Source organism: Geotrypetes seraphini, chromosome 7 (genome assembly GCF_902459505.1).
Source record: "Geotrypetes seraphini chromosome 7, aGeoSer1.1, whole genome shotgun sequence".
Classification (NCBI taxonomy): Eukaryota; Metazoa; Chordata; class Amphibia; order Gymnophiona; family Dermophiidae; genus Geotrypetes; species Geotrypetes seraphini.
In genome coordinates, this window is record NC_047090.1 from 190158655 (window position 1) to 190175103 (window position 16449).

Here is a 16449-nt window from a genome sequence, read left to right on the forward strand (position 1 = left end):
AGCAGAAATCCCACGCCTAACCTTTGGGCGCCAGACAGGCTGACACCCAAGTTAAGCACGGCTAGGCAGTATTCTATAATTCTGTGCACAACTTTTTGGGATGCCCATGGCTACACCCCATTTTCAGAAACGTGCCAGGTGTTGGGTGCTCTGCCTTATAGAACAGCATTCATCCAGATACGCACCCAGATTTTAATTAGTGCCAATTAACATAAATAATTAGTTGTTAACACCCAATTAGTGATTCTTCAGAGTACTTTATCCAATTTATATGCTGACACATCACAGAAGGTTATGCCGGTGTGCCGGGCCATGGTACGCCCCCACCTGGAATACTGCGTCCAACACTGGTTGCCGTACATGAAAAAGGACATAGTACTACTCGAAAGAATCTAGAGGAGAGTGACAAAAATGGTTAAGGGACTGGAGGAGTTGCCGTACATTGAGAGGCTAGAGAAACTGGCCCTCTTCTCTCTTGAAAAGAGGAGACTGAAAGGGGACATGATTGAAACATTCAAGATATTGAAGGGAACTGACGTAGTAGAGAAAGAGATTGTTCACCCTCTCCGAGATGGAGAGAACCAGAGGGCACTTGCTAAAGTTAAAAGGGAATAGATTCCGTACAAACATAAGGAAGTTCTTCTTCACCCAGAGAGTGGTAGAAAACTGGAACGCTCTTCCGGAGTCTGTTATAGGGGAAAACACCCTTCAGGGATTCAAGAAAAGGTTGGATAACTTCCTGCTGGAACAGAACATATGCAGGTAAGGCTAGACTAAAATAGGGCAATGGTTTTGACCTAAGGGCCACCACGTGAGCGGACTGTTGGGCACGATGGACCACTGATCTGACCAAGCAGTAGCAAATCTTATGTTCTCAAAGTTGGACGCCAAATATAGAATCTGGGGGTTAGCACATAAATGATGGGGGGCATAGGTGAGGCTCCCATTTACGCTTGTAGCTTACAGAATTCTGTCAGGTGCTATAGTGCCAAATCTCTACTGCTATTGACATGACATAACTGGAGGCAAGTAGATGCCAGTTTACACTAGTATTATATAAGAATCTTGGTGCCCTGACGCTGCCTCTTGGTACTTAGCTTTGGCACCCAGTTATAGAATTGCCTCTTCATTCTCATAACTAGCTCATCAGTCCTTCCTTAAATCTATGAAGCTCCCATCTTCAGTCATTAAAGAGTCAGGGCGGCTCAGAACGGTTTACATTAATTTATTCAGGTACACAAGCATTTGTTCCTATCTGTCCCAATGAGCTCACAATCAATCTAATGTACCTGTATCAGGTTTGAGGACCTACTATATAAATACAGAACTGCAGGCCTTGCAGCATACCCTGAAAAAAGCCACAGCATGATGGCTGACATGCTGGTTTCTACCTGACAAGAAGCAGTGAGACTCACAATTTCTAGGTTCTCTTCTATGAGCCCCTGATTCTCTGATGCACTTTCTTTGATGGGCAGGGGTTGAGGGAACAAGTGGTCAGTTGATTTATTAATTATTTTTTATATATTAACCACCTTATTTATTTGAAGGCTTCTCAGGATTGTGTCCAGGCTCCTCCTCTGTAACCGGGTTAAAATAATTTCTGCTGGCTTGTACTAGGGGTGATCTTGGCAGGATGATTGCTTCTGGGTAGAGTCATTGTAATCTTCATTCTGTAGCGCCTGGTAGACTGGTATAGTCCTAACGAATGGGTTATATACCTCACTGCTACCAGCAGGTGGAGACTGAGAACAAACTTGTATATCAGGATAGCTTCCCTTCTTGCAATCCAGTCTTCCTCAGGCTCCATTAAAACAGGTGGTAAGACTAATTCGGCTCCCCTCTTAGTTCTGTTGGAATTTTGTTTTGGACTCCTGGGTTCCCCTTTTGTGCTGGATAGAGCTTGGACGAGTCCTGTTTGGGGATCTGTCCGACCTCGAGGGTGTTAAACTCAGTGGATCTTGTGCTGGGTCTCTCCCCCCACCTTCCTCCACCTCCCCACATTTTTGAAGAGATGCCTCAGCCAGCAGCCTGGCCCCCTTGTTGGTCAGCCCTTCAGCTTTGAGAGCCGTGGAGTCTGTTCTGACTAAGTGAAAAAAAAAAAAAAAAAACAGAAATACTGAGGTGTGCTGGTCTAAAGGGCTCAATTCCCTTTAAAACTGCCATTTGTATTGTTTTTTCTCAACTAACCGGCACTTATTACAGCTAGGGTGTTTTTCAGCACAATGAGCACTTCTGAATTGGAAGAGGTGTTAAATTATTAATAAATGAAGAAAGTCCCAGGCTTTTCAGACACGACAAGCTGCAGGAGCTCCTATTTTGGCGGTTTCAGGTCCAATTTCGGTGGGAACCTCCTCCTTCATTTCTGTTATCTCAGGTGACCTTCCCCCCTGTTCTGGAAATACAGAGGCAAGGTATAGAAGGTTCCCTGCTGGGGCAGGGAGTCCTTTGAGGCTGCCGGGGGGTTTTCCCCCTGAATTTATGTTGGCACTATGTAAAGCTTATATGCTGGCGGCTGGAGGTTCCGTGTCCACTCCCAGGGTATCAGGGGGCCTCGACATTTTTCCTGGTGCGGCCCCTTACAGCGGCGGTTTTGCCCCCCTCTACTCCTCTCTCATCCAAACGCCCGAGGGTCTCTTGGGATGAGGATTTTTGCCCAGAGGAACAAGATGGTATTGATATGGACCTGGACCTTTGGGGAGATTTCCAGGATCCTCTTGTAGGGCCGGATTCCACCAGCGAGGGGTTCGAGCACCCCCTGCTGGCGAGGATGCATATGTGGTGCGCATTTTTCAGTGGGAAGAGCTTCATGAGTTAATTCTTCTGGTCTCCTCGGTTTTGCACTTAGAGGACACTGTGTCGGAGCCCCCGCAGAGCCACCTTGCTTAAGGGGATCATCTCTTCTTCCCGCTCTTTTCCTATGCATCAGAATATTCGGGATATTATGCTCGCACAGTGGCAGGTGCCAGAAGCTCCTTTTCATTTTGCGTGCTCTATGGTCCGCCTGTATCCCATTCCTGTGATGGAAGTGGTGGTCTCGGCCATCTCTAAGGGGCATACCATGCCTGTTGAGGGCGGTGTGGCCTTGAAGGACCCTGAGAAGCATAAGTTGGAGTCCCTCCTTAAACAGAGTTTTGATGTGACAGCTCTGGCAGTCCAGGCGGCGATGTCTGGCGGACTGGTGGCTCGGGCATGTTTTTGCTGGGGCGAGCATGTGCTTGATAGTAAATCTGAAGATTGGAAATTGCTAAAGCGCGAAGTGGCAAAGATTGAATTGGGTGCTTCTTATCTTTCAAATGCCATGTATGACCTCTTGTGAGCTTGCGCTTGGTTGGCAGATATGGCATCCAAAACTAAGTTGGCACAGTTTCCCTGTAAAGGGTCCTTTTTGTTTGGTGAGGACTTGGACAAGTTGGTTCAGACCCTAACTGATTCTAAAGTGCCTAGTTTGCCTGAGGATCGGCCTAGGCCGCTGGCTCGAGGTGGGGCTGCTCGTGGATGTGATTTCTGCCACTTCCGCCCTGGTTGAGGGGCTGCCTCCTTTCAGTCTCTTGAGCTTTCAAGAGGCAGGTTCTTTCAGCGCATGCAGTCCTTTCATGGGGCCCGCTGGGGTGCAGGCAGTGCCCCTGCCGGGTCCCCTGCCACCTGCCCTGCCCAATGACTCCTTGCCGGCGCCCGTCTTGGTTCCGGTGGCTGTGAGATTTTTCTCCAAAGTGGGAAGACATCACGTCGAATCGGTGGGTTCTGGAGGTGATTTGGGACGGCTATGCTCTGAAGTTTGCCCATTCCTTGCCAGATCGTTTTCTCGCTTCCCCCTCACAGGAGGAGTGGAAGCAGCAGGCCTTTTGCCAGACCCTTCAAAGATTGTTGGATCTCCACGCAGTGGTTCCAGTTCCCCCACAGGAGTGAGGCACAGGTTGGTACTCGATTTACTTTGTGGTGCCCAAGAAAGAAGGGACCTTTCAACCCCTCCTAGATTTGAAGGGGGTCAACAGGGCTCTTCACATGCCTTCCTGCCAAATGGAAACTCGGCGGTTTGTGATTCTGACAGTTCAGCCAGGGGAGTTTCTGACCTCTCTAGATCTGACAGAGGCTTACTTGCACATTCCTATTCGGCCTCCCATCATCGCTTCCTGCGCTTTGCGATCTTGGGGCAACATTATCAGTTCTGTGCACTTCCCTTTGGTCTAGCCACAGCTCTGCAGACATTCACCAAGGTGATGGTGGTTGTTGTGGCGGTGTTGCGAAAAGACGGCATTCTAGTTGATCCCTACCTGGACAATTGGTTGATTCAAGTGAAGTTGTTCCAGGAGAGCACCTAGGTCATGGCTTGGGTGGTGGAGTTTCTTCAGTTGCTGAGATGGGTAGTCAACATTTCTAAGAGCCAGTTGTCTCCATTTCAGCGCCTGGAGTATTTAGGAGTACTGTTCAACACCTCCTTGGGGAAGGTCTTCCTTCCGGAGGCCCGGGTAAGCAAATTGCACTCTCAGTTTCGCCTGCTTATGGCGTCCCGGTGTTCTCGGGCGCAGGATTTCCTCCAAGTCTTGGGGTCGATGGCAGTTTCTCTCGATGGCACTGACTTCAAACGCATGGGAGACTTCGTCCATCGGACACTGCAAGACCATGCCGAAACCAATAATGTAGAGGCTATGTGGGCAAACCTGAAATCTACCCTACATGAAGCAATAAATCGCTATATAAAAACAACAAGCAAACGACGGAGGAATAACAGACCCCAGTGGTTCACTACAGAAATCTCGGACCTCGTTAAGAAAAAGAAAAAAGCATTTGTTTCCTACAAACATTCAGGAAGAGGAGCAGTAAAAGAAGACTATCTGGCCAAGTCCAAAGCTGTCAAAATGGCAGTCAGAGAGGCCAAGCTTCAGATAGAAGAGAATCTAGCAAAGGACATTAAGAAAAGGGATAAATCCTTCTTCAGGTACATCAGTGATAGGAAAAGAAACACAAATGGGATAGTACGCCTTAGGAAAGCAGACGGGACTTATGCAGAATCAGATTCCGATAAAGCCGAACTACTAAACGAATACTTCTGCTCAGTCTTTACCTGCGAGGCGCCAGGGTCCGGTCCACAGTTGCAAGCAAGGCATAGCTCAGATGACCCGTTCTGGAATTTCGAGTTTACACCCAGCAGCGTCTACTGCGAGCTATCAAGACTCAAAGTGAACAAAGCCATGGGACCGGACAATCTACACCCCAGGGTGCTTAGAGAGCTGTGTGATGTCCTGGCAGAGCCATTGTCTGTGCTCTTCAATCTTTCCTTGAAGGCGGGAAAAGTCCCCTTGGACTGGAAAACAGCCAATGTAATCCCACTCCACAAAAAGGGCTGCAGGACAGAGGCTGAGAATTACAGACCGGTGAGTCTCACATCCATAGTGAGTAAACTCATGGAAACACTAATTAAGCATAAATTAGATACAATCCTAGACGAGAAGAATCTACGGGATCCCCGCCAACATGGATTTACCAGAGGCAGGTCCTGCCAATCCAATCTGATTAGTTTCTTTGACTGGATAACAAGGAAACTGGATGTGGGTGAGTCCCTGGACGTCGTTTACTTGGACTTTAGTAAAGCTTTTGATAGCGTTCCACACCGCAGACTATTGAACAAGATGAAATCAATGGGACTGGGAGAGACGTTAACTATATGGGTCGGTGATTGGCTAAACAGTAGACTTCAGAGAGTGGTGGTAAATGGTGCCCCTTCAAAAACGTCGGAGGTGATCAGTGGAGTGCCTCAGGGCTCAGTCTTGGGCCCGATCCTCTTCAACATATTTGTGGGAGATCTGACTCAGGGGCTTCAGGGTAAAATCACATTATTCGCCGATGACGCCAAACTATGCAACATAGTAAGTGAGAACACTTTACCAGACAGTATGATGCAGGACCTACTTCTATTGGAACATTGGTCCTCGACTTGGCAGCTAAACTTCAATGCTAGAAAATGTAAGGTCATGCACCTCGGCAGCAGGAATCCATGCAAAACTTACACACTAAATGGTGAAACCTTAGTTAGGACCAAGGCGGAACGTGATTTGGGGGTGATCATTAGCGAAGACATGAAAACTGCCAATCAAGTGGAGAAGGCTTCATCAAAGGCAAGACAAATGATGGGTTGCATCCGAAGAAGTTTTATCAGCCGGAAGCCCGAAGTTATAATGCCATTGTACAGATCCATGGTGAGGCCTCATCTGGAGTATTGTGTACAATTCTGGAGGCCACATTACCAAAAGGATGTGCTGAGAGTTGAGTCAGTTCAAAGAATGGCCACCAAAATGGTCTCGGGACTCAAAGACCTCCCGTATGAAGAAAGGCTGAATAAATTGCAGCTATATTCACTTGAAGAACGTAGAGAGAGAGGAGACATGATAGAGACATTTAAATATATCACCGGCCGTATTGAGGTGGAAGATGATATCTTCTTTTTTAAAGGCCCCTCTGCCACAAGAGGCCATCCGCTGAAAATCAGGGGTGGGAAATTTCATGGCGACACCAGGAAGTTCTTCTTCACCGAAAGGGTGGTCGATCGTTGGAATGAACTTCCACCTCAGGTGATTCAGGCCAGCAGCGTGAAGGATTTTAAAAGGAAATGGGATACACATGTGGGATCTCTAGGGGGGTAAATTCAAGGGGGTAGGGTTGTTGGGGTGGGCAGACTTGATGGGCTGTGGCCCTTTTCTGCCGTCATCTTCTATGTTTCTATGTTTCTATGATGTGGTGAGGCTCACATGTGTCTTCAGTATGCTCTTCTTCAGAGGTGGTTGCCTCAGAGGAACAGTCTGAATCATCCTGTTCTGCTTCTGGGCTTGGCATGGTGTAGTCTTCGTTGGTGGCTCCAGATCTCCCATCTTGTACAAGGGGAAAATCTGGACCAGCTACAGTGGATGGTGTTGCTCACGGATGCCAGTCTTCTTGGTTGGGGAGCTCAGTGTCTAGGTTACTAAGCTCAGGGCACCTGGTCCACAGAGGAGGCTTCTTGGGAGATCAATGTCTTAGAGACCAGAGCCATCTGTTTGGCATTGTTAGCCTTCCAGCCCTTTCTGATGGGCACGACAGTCAGGGTTCTTTCGGACAATGCCATGGCGGTGGCCTATGTCACTCAGGGGGGGCACCAGGAGCACTTTAGTGGTACAGGAGGTGGCTATGCTCATGGTCTAGGCAGAGTGTCATCTTCAGGACATTTCAGCCTCCCACATAGCCGGAGTGGAGAATGTTCAAGCAGACTTTCTCAGTTGTCATGTGCTAGATCCCGGAGAGTGGTGTCTATGCCCTGTTGCCTTTCAGTTGATAGTGCAGTCTTGGGGTCAGCCTCTCATGGACCTGATAGCCACAAGTGTCAATGCCAAAACACCCCACCCTTCAGTCGTCGTAGGGACGGTCAGGCCGAGGACCTGGATGCTCTGGTTCAACCATGGCCAATGGAGGGGCTGTTGTATGTGTTCCCTCCGTGGCCATTAGTGGGCAGAGTTCTTCTCTGCATAGTTTGACATACAGGCCTTATGGTTCTGGTAGCTCTGGTTTGGCCCAAGCGACCATGATACGTATATCTGGTGGCGGATCCTCTTCCTCTATTGGACGACTTTGCAGAAGCTCACAAGAGGTCATACATGGCATTTGAAAGATAAGAAGCACCCAATTCAATCTTTGTCACTTTGCGCTTTAGCAATTCCCAATCCTCAGATTTACTGTCAAGCACATGCTCGGCCCAGCAAAAACATGCCCGAGCCACCAGCCCGCCAGACATCGCCACCTGGACCGTCAGAGCTGTCGCATCAAAACTCTGTTTAAGGAGGGAATTCCAATGTTCAGTCCGGGTCCCTTCTGACTTACAGCTTGGCTCTTGAAAGGGATCGCCTAGGTAAAAAGGGGTATTCAGATAAAGTGATCTCAATTCTCTTGGGGCCCTGGAGGCTTTCTACCTCTCGGGCTTATGTGAGGGTTTGGCGTCTATTTGAGGAGTGGTGTGCTGCACGTGGAGTGGTCTCTTTTCGCGCTTCCTTGCCTGCTATATTAGAGTTCTTGCAGGATGGCCTGGACAGGGGACTGGCTTGGTCTTCTCCCCGGGTTCAGCTTGCGACCTTGTCAGCCTTTCGTGGGTTGTTGAAAGGTCAGCGTTTGACGGCCATTCCTGATGTGATTCGCTTCTTGCAGGCAGCCAAATTGCTCAAGCCTCCCGTGCAACCCTCTGTTCCATCTTGGGATCTGAATCTGGTTCTTTCAGTGCTAGTGCGCCCTCCCTTTGAACCGTTGGGTGCCTGCTCTTTGAGGGACCTAACTCTTAAAGTGGTCTTCTTGGTGACCATTACTTCTGTTACACGTGTTTCTGAGCTGCAGGCTTTCTCCTGTAGGGCTCCCTTCTTGGAATTTTCTAGGGAGCGGGTTGTCTTGAGGCCTGTTCCTTCTTTTCTGCCAAAGGTAGTTTCTCCTTTTCATGTCAATCAGGCTGTGGTTCTCCTGGTGTTGGGTAGCCGGGAGGGCTCTTCCGAGCAGAGACAGTTGCGCAAGTTGGATGTTAGTCAGGTCCTTCGCTTTTATGTGCAGAGGACCTGGGAGATCAGGAAATCAGATCATCTGTTTGTCTTTCTAGCGGGGCTTCTTATGGGGGATGGTGCTTCTAAGACTACTATTGCGCCACTGGATTAAGGAGACTATTGCTTCTGTTTATCTTCTGAAGAAAACATCTGTTCCAGAATTTCTCAAGGCTCATTCCACTCGGGGTCAGGCAGCTTCTTGGGATAAGTCTTGTCTAGTGCCTCCAGTGGATATTTGCAAGGCTGCAGTTTGGTCTTCTCTGCATTCCTTTTGTCAGACACTACCATGTGGATGTTCAAGCTAATCGGGACGCGGTATTTGGTGAACATGTTCTGGTGTCTACCCTTCGGGGTCCCACCCTTGATGGGTACTGCTTTGATACATCCCATTCGTAAGGACTATACCAGTCTACCAGGCACTACAGAAGGAGAAATTAGGTTCTTACCTGCTAATTTTCTTTGTTAGCCTGTAGACTGGTAAAGTCCCCCACCCTGTCTGTTTTTATGCGGAGATTGCGGGTTTTTGTTTTGCTCACGTACAGATTTTGTTTTTTCTGCGGGTTCTAGAATTTTTTTAGGGCCGGGGAGAATTAAGAACAGCCGCTATGGCTCAGCTGGCTTAGCTGGTGACCTATGGGGATATTTTCTATACCAGGGTTTACTTCTATACATGTTCTAACAGTTGTTTACCAGTGTTTCTTGTTTTTACACTCCTGTTCGGAGTGTGTTTTACTATTTTCAGTTGAAGTCTTTCCTAGGTTCTGCTTGGCTATTCGGCATACTGGATTGCAAGAGGGGAAGCTATCCTAATATACAAGTTTGTTCTCAGTCTCCACCTGCTGGCAGTGAGGTATATAACCCATTCGTAAGGACTATACCAGTCTACAGGCTAACAGAAAGAAAATTAGCAGGTAAGAACCTAATTTCTCCTTTTTTAATGTTTGCAAATTGTCTGTCTGACAGTGAATTAATGGGTCCCAAATGTTTAGAAACGCGTACTTCTGGTAATACTATAGAAATAATTAGTAATAAAACTTCAGTGACGCTACCTGCTTAATATTGCTTGCGACTGCTGTCACACTGTCCAGTTAGTGCCAGAGTGGTCTGGGGATGGACTGGCACTTAATAGGTTAACAAAGTTATTCAGTCTGCTAACTAGTTAAATCAGTGCATAAAGTTAGGATAGCAAAAAGATCCTAACTTTATCTGCTGAGCTAACTCGGCACCAGTCTTGATCAGCTGGTGCTCAGATAACTTCTGTGAGATTGCACATAGCCAAATATTCAATGTTGGAGCCCAGACATGGCCTGGCATTGAATATCCAGGCTTAATTCAGTCTCTTGCTGTGATCAGCTTAAAAACTGCTGATCACCATAGGCTGAATATTGGGCTCTCTGTGTGTTTTAATTGGCCAAATCAGTGTCTCAACCTAACTATACTGAAATGTTGTGACAAGACCTGAAGCAACCCTCAAAGGTCACCAAGCTGAAACAATTTTGTAGAAAAAATGGACCAATCTCCCTTAAGGACAATGTGAAAGATGATCAGTATGTCTGGTATTAATAAAGATAAGTCTGATAACAGAGAAGGCCCATCTGCACTTCACATTACAGTGTGATACATCCCGGCTTGTCTCTGGCTTCCCAATCTCCCAGTTTTCAGTCCCAATTCTTGCAACTTCCTTTAGAAAGACCATTTGCACAATCTGGAAGCTTTTTCTCATACAAACTAATGTGCAGTTATTGTTCACCACTGTATTTATTGGAGCTTGGGTACAGCAGTGCATTTTCCTGCATCAGAGCAGCACATACACTTGTAAGTATTGCAGGAGCTCAGCTGGTCTTGGTTCTCCTGAACAAATTCTTGCAGAGTAAGGGAGTCTGTGTTCTTCCCAGTCGGAGCCTTCTTCTCTAAGAATAAGCCCATGGTGTCGCGGTGTGGGAGAGAGATGCTCCGGCTCCAGCGAGGCTCTTCAATTTGCAGCAGTTCCCGCACCAGTAAAGAAATTGCCTGAAACAGAATTGATGTGACTCAGTAATGGCAAACAAGACTTTATCCCAGGACAAGCAGGCAGGTATTCTCACTAGTGGGTGATGTCATCCGACAGAGCCCCGATACGGACATCTTGCAAGCATGTCTTGCTTGAAGAAACTCAGAAGTTTCGAGATGCCCGCACCGCGCATGCGCCAGTGCCTTCCCGCCCGATGTACCGGGCGTGTCTCCTCAGTTCTTTTCTTTCCGCGGAGCTGAGAAGTTTCACTTCATTCTGCGCTGACTGAATTTCAGTATTTTGCCTTCTTTTCTACCGCGTTTTGTTGTTTATTTGATTTATTCTTTCAATTTTAAGTTTTCTAAAAAAAAAAAAAAAAAAAGTTAAAATTATTTCTTCCGGCGGTTCGGCCGGGCCGGCCTCGTGGCTTAGGCCGAGCGCCTTCGACCTAGCGGCGACGATTTTCCGGCCTATGTCCCGGCCAATCACCGGTTTTAAAAAGTGCAGCAAGTGCCAGCGTGCGATTTCGTTGACGGACCCGCATCGACGCTGTCTTCAGTGTCTTGGTCCAGAACACGTTCCGAAATCGTGCCGGCCTTGTTCCACGCTCACTGCGCGATCGTTCAAACGGCGCTGCTTACTTTGGGAGTCGATGTTTAAGATGGAGTCTGCCAAAGAGCCGTCTGCTTCAACTTCCACTGCGGTTTCGCCGGTTCGTTCGAAACCTGCATCGACAACCCCTGCATCGGGCATCGTGAAGCCGGCATCGTTCACTCCGACTTCTGCTTCCGGTTCAGCATCAGTGCCTGTCCCCGTCTCCTCGGCTCAGGTACTGCCTTCCACTGTCCCTCTGGTGGTCATCAAGGTGCCTAAAGCTAGTAAGCAGAAGCACTTGGCCACAAAGGAGCGCGAAGACCGTGCTGGAGGACCCCCTTTCGGTGCGGATCCCTCCATATCGGCTTCGCTGCGATCCCTGCTGGAAGCTCAATTTGTCGAGCTTATGCACTCTATGGGACCCCGGCTTATCGCCTCCATTCAGGGTGACCTCCCGGGCTCGGTCCAGGGGGGCGATCCGCCCCCTCCTCCTCCTCCTCGTCGTACGATCTCTCTGCTCGACGAGGAGGATCGGCGGAGGGCGGTGAGTGCGTCCAGGCGGGCTTCATTTAGTAACATGCCGCCTTTGGAGCCCATCACGCCCCCTCGACAGCAGAGTGCTGTGTCAGCCCCTGATAGTCGAAGTCCTGGGCATACTGCATCGCAGGAAGAGTTCTTCCGCACTCCATACCAGACCTGGGTGGCACTGCGTGAGTCCGCATCCTTACCACCTCTACGATCCACTGCATCAAGTCCAATCCATTCCTTGGAGGCTTCGGGGGATCGTGCGATGCACAGTAGATCTCGCTCCCCATCCCGTCACCGGGAGGGGCATCGATCTCGACACTCCTCTCGACACTCTTCACGTCATTCGGAGGTGTCCCCGCAAAAGAAGATCCAGCGTATGGGATACTCCTCGTCAGATTTATCCCCACCTGAGGGGCCGGAGTATGAGGAACCATCTACCTCCTATTCTCCTTGCCGCTCTCAGCTTTCTCTGGATCCGGAAGCTTCCACCTCTTCTAGTCCGTCTCGCCGGCCGGCGCTGGCGGACCAACTTTCTTTTTCATCCTTCCTTCGACAAATGGCGGATGATTTGGATGTGACGTTGGACACTGGTTCTCGATATTCTAAGGAGTATCTGGACACCATGCATTTGCCTCACCCTCCAGCGGAGACGCTTCGCCTTCCTCTGCATAAACTGCTTGACCAGACTTTCATGCGTTGTTTTGAAACACCGTATTCCATACCTGCAGTTCCCAGTAAATTGGATGCTCGATACCGCATCGTCCATCACAAGGGGTTTGAGGGGGCGCAACTTTCTCATCAGTCACTTCTAGTCGAGTCCTCCCTCAAACGATCTCATCCCTCCCAGGTGTACGCCTCAGTACCTCCGGGCCGTGAAGGGAGGACGATGGATAAATTTGGTAGACGTATCTACCAAAATTCGATGATGGCAACTAGAGTGCTAAATTATAATTTTTTCTTCTCTTCATACTTGGATTTTTTCTTGCCGGTGCTCCGCAAGTTCATCCCCTTTATCGATGCTCAAGCTCGATTTGAATTTGAAGAGGTGGTGGCGACCCTTTCTCAGTTACGCCTGCAGCTCATGCAATCCTCCTACGATGCCTTCGAGCTCTCGGCACGTGCTGCTGCCTGTTCGGTCGCCATGCGTCGCCTAGCATGGCTCCGTACCATTGATATGGATCCGAACCTCCAAGACAGACTTGCTAATGTGCCTTATGCGGGGGCTGATCTGTTCGATGAATCTATCGAGACTGTTACTAAAAAGCTTTCGGACCATGAGAAGTCCTTCCAGTCGATTCTGCGGCCTAAGCCTAAGCCTCAGCAGTCTCGTCCTTCTAGACCGCCTCTGATTTACCAGCGGCGTTATCAGCCAAGACAGACTCCTCCTGCGAGACAGCCTGCAAAGAGACAGCCTCCTCAAAAGACTCAACAGAAGCCTCAGATGCCGGCTGCACCCAAGGCTACTCAGCCTTTTTGACTCTCTTCCAGGGAGCATAACCGACTTCGTTCTGTCTCCTCCCGTTTTTCCCATCGGGGGTCGTCTCCACCATTTTTGTCATCGATGGGAGACGATCACCACGGACCTCTGGGTCCTTACCATCGTAAGAGAGGGATACTCTCTTCATTTCCAACGGGTCCCCCCGGACCACCCGCCAAGAGAGTATCCTTCCAACTCGACGCAGACCGCTCTTCTTCTACAGGAGGCGCAGGCTCTGCTTCGGCTTCGAGCCGTCGAGCCGGTGCCAGTAGATCAGCAAAACCAGGGGTTCTACTCCCGGTACTTCTTGGTTCCGAAGAAGACGGGCGATCTGCGTCCCATTTTGGACCTTCGAGTCCTCAACAAGTTTTTGGTCAAGGAGCGGTTCCGCATGCTGACCCTTGCTTCTCTCTACCCCCTCCTCGAGCAGAACGATTGGTTATGCTCTCTGGACCTCAAGGAGGCCTACACTCACATCCCGATACACCCGGCCTCCCGAAAGTTTCTCAGATTTCGGGTGGGACATCTACATCTGCAGTATCGAGTGCTTCCATTCGGCCTTTCCTCGTCTCCCAGAGTCTTCACAAAGTGTCTGGTGGTGGTGGCCGCTGCACTCCGGAACATGGGTCTCCAGGTGTTTCCATACCTCGACGACTGGCTCATCAAGGCGCCGTCGGCTCCAGAGGTCATTTCGGCGACCTTGACTACAATTTCTTTTCTGCAGAGTCTGGGCTTCGAGATCAACTTCCCCAAATCACATCTTCAGCCCACCCAGTCTCTCCCCTTTATCGGGGCTGTTCTGGATACCATTCAACTTCGAGCATTCCTTCCTCCTCAACGCATGGATGCTCTCCTTCTACTCTGCCAGTCGGTGTCTTCTCGCCCGTCCATCTCGGCGAGACACATGATGGTCCTCTTGGGCCACATGGCCTCTACAGTTCATGTGACGCCTTTTGCCAGACTACATCTCAGAATTCCTCAATGGACCCTGGCATCTCAGTGGACTCAGGTATCCGACCCGTTGTCCCGTCACATTGTCGTCACTCCTGCTCTACGGCAGTCTCTTCTCTGGTGGATGACCTCTTCGAATCTATCCAGAGGTTTGCTGTTTCACTCTCCTCCCCACCAGAAAGTTCTCACGACCGATTCATCGAACTATGCATGGGGGGCCCATCTGGATGGTCTACAAACTCAGGGGTTCTGGACCACTGCGGAACGACTCCATCAAATCAATCTTCTGGAGCTCAGGGCCATCTTCAATGCTCTCCAAGCTTTTCAGCATCTGCTTCACGACATGGTGGTCCTTATTCGCACAGACAATCAGGTCGCCATGTATTATGTCAACAAACAAGGGGGCACGGGCTCGGCCCCTCTTTGTCAGGAAGCTCTTCGAGTCTGGGATTGGGCGGTTCGCCACAACACCTTCCTCAGAGCTGTCTACATTCAGGGGAAAGACAACGTCTTGGCAGACAAATTGAGTCGTCTTCTCCAGCCTCACGAATGGACGCTCCATTCCAAACCCCTTCATCAGATCTTTGCTCAGTGGGGAACGCCTCAGATAGACCTCTTTGCAGCCCCCCACAACTTCAAACTGCCTCAGTTTTGCTCCAGGATCTACACTCCTCTCCGCCTCGAGGCAGACGCCTTTCTACTGGAGTGAGTGAATCGCTTCCTATATGCGTTTCCTCCCTTTCCTCTCATTCAGAAGACTCTGGTCAAGTTGAGATCAGACCATGCCACCATGATTCTGATTGCTCCTCGGTGGCCCAGACAACCTTGGTACTCCCTTCTACTTCAACTGTGCAGCAGGGAGCCAGTACTTCTTCCAGTGTTTCCTTCACTACTTACTCAACATCAAGGTTCACTACTTCATCCCAACCTGCAGTCTCTCCACCTGACAGCTTGGTTCCTTTCAACATAACTCCTCACCAGTTCTCTCAAGCAGTGAGGGAGGTCTTGGAGGCTTCCAGGAAGCCTGCTACTCGACAATGCTATTCCTAAAAATGGACTAGATTCTCTTCCTGGTGTATTTCCAATGCCACGGAACCTCAGCGAGCGTCCCTATCTTCTGTATTGGATTATCTTCTACACCTGTCCCAGTCTGGTCTCAAGTCTACCTCTATACGAGTCCACCTGAGTGCTATTGCGGCTTTCCATCAGCCTCTACAGGGGAAACCTTTGTCTGCTCATCCTGTGGTTTCCAAATTTATGAAAGGGCTTTTTCATGTCAACCCTCCTATCAAACCTCCTCCTGTGGTTTGGGATCTCAATGTTGTCCTGTCTCATCTTATGAAGCCTCCGTTTGAACCTCTCAACACGGCTCCACTTAAGTATCTCACCTGGAAGGTGGTTTTTCTGGTGGCCCTCACGTCAGCTCGTCGGGTCAGTGAGCTTCAGGCCCTAGTGGCGGATCCCCCGTTCACTGTATTCCATCATGACAAGGTGGTTCTCCGTACTCATCCAAAATTCTTGCCTAAAGTGGTCTCTGAATTTCACATCAACCAATCCATCGTGCTTCCAGTGTTCTTTCCAAAGCCTCATTCTCATCCTGGGGAATCTGCTTTGCACACTCTGGACTGTAAACGTGCTCTAGCTTTCTACTTGAATCGCACAAAGCCACACAGAAATGCTCCTCAACTTTTCGTCTCCTTTGATCCAAACAAGTTGGGACGACCTGTTTCGAAGCGCACCATCTCTAACTGGATGGCGGCTTGTATCTCTTCCTGCTATGCCCAGGCTGGATTATCCCTTCCCTGTAAGGTTACAGCCCATAAGGTCAGAGCAATGGCAGCCTCTGTAGCCTTCCTCAGATCGACACCGATTGAGGAGATATGTAAGGCTGCCACTTGGTCCTCGGTTCATACATTCACCTCTCATTATTGTCTGGATACTTTCTCCAGACGGGATGGACAGTTTGGCCAAACAGTGTTACAAAATTTGTTCTCTTAAGTTGCCAACTCTCCCACCGTCCCATTGGGGTTAGCTTGGAGGTCACCCACTAGTGAGAATACCTGCCTGCTTGTCCTGGGATAAAGCAATGTTACTTACCGTAACAGTTGTTATCCAGGGACAGCAGGCAGCTATTCTCACGTCCCACCCACCTCCCCTGGGTTGGCTTCTCAGGCTAGCTACCTGAACTGAGGAGACACGCCCGGTACATCGGGCGGGAAGGCACTGGCGCATGCGCGGGGCGGGCATCTCAAAACTTCTGAGTTTCTTCAAGCAAGACATGCTTGCAAGATGTCCGTATCGGGGCTCTGTCGGATGACATCACCCACTAGTGAGAATAGCTGCCTGCTGTCCCTGGATAACAA

The 16449-nt window shown here is 49.4% G+C and overlaps 1 protein-coding gene across 1 annotated transcript in view; it reads right to left on the minus strand.

The window, feature by feature from the left end:
• Window positions 1-9374: 9374 nt before the first annotated feature.
• Window positions 9375-16449, minus strand: part of SAMD15 (sterile alpha motif domain containing 15) — a 34204-nt gene continuing 27129 nt past the window's right edge. Inside the window, exon 3 of the mRNA XM_033951643.1 lies at window positions 9375-10556. Within this exon, the coding sequence (XP_033807534.1) occupies window positions 10305-10556 (252 nt within the window). The 3' untranslated portion in view covers window positions 9375-10304. The remainder of the gene's footprint in view (window positions 10557-16449) is intronic.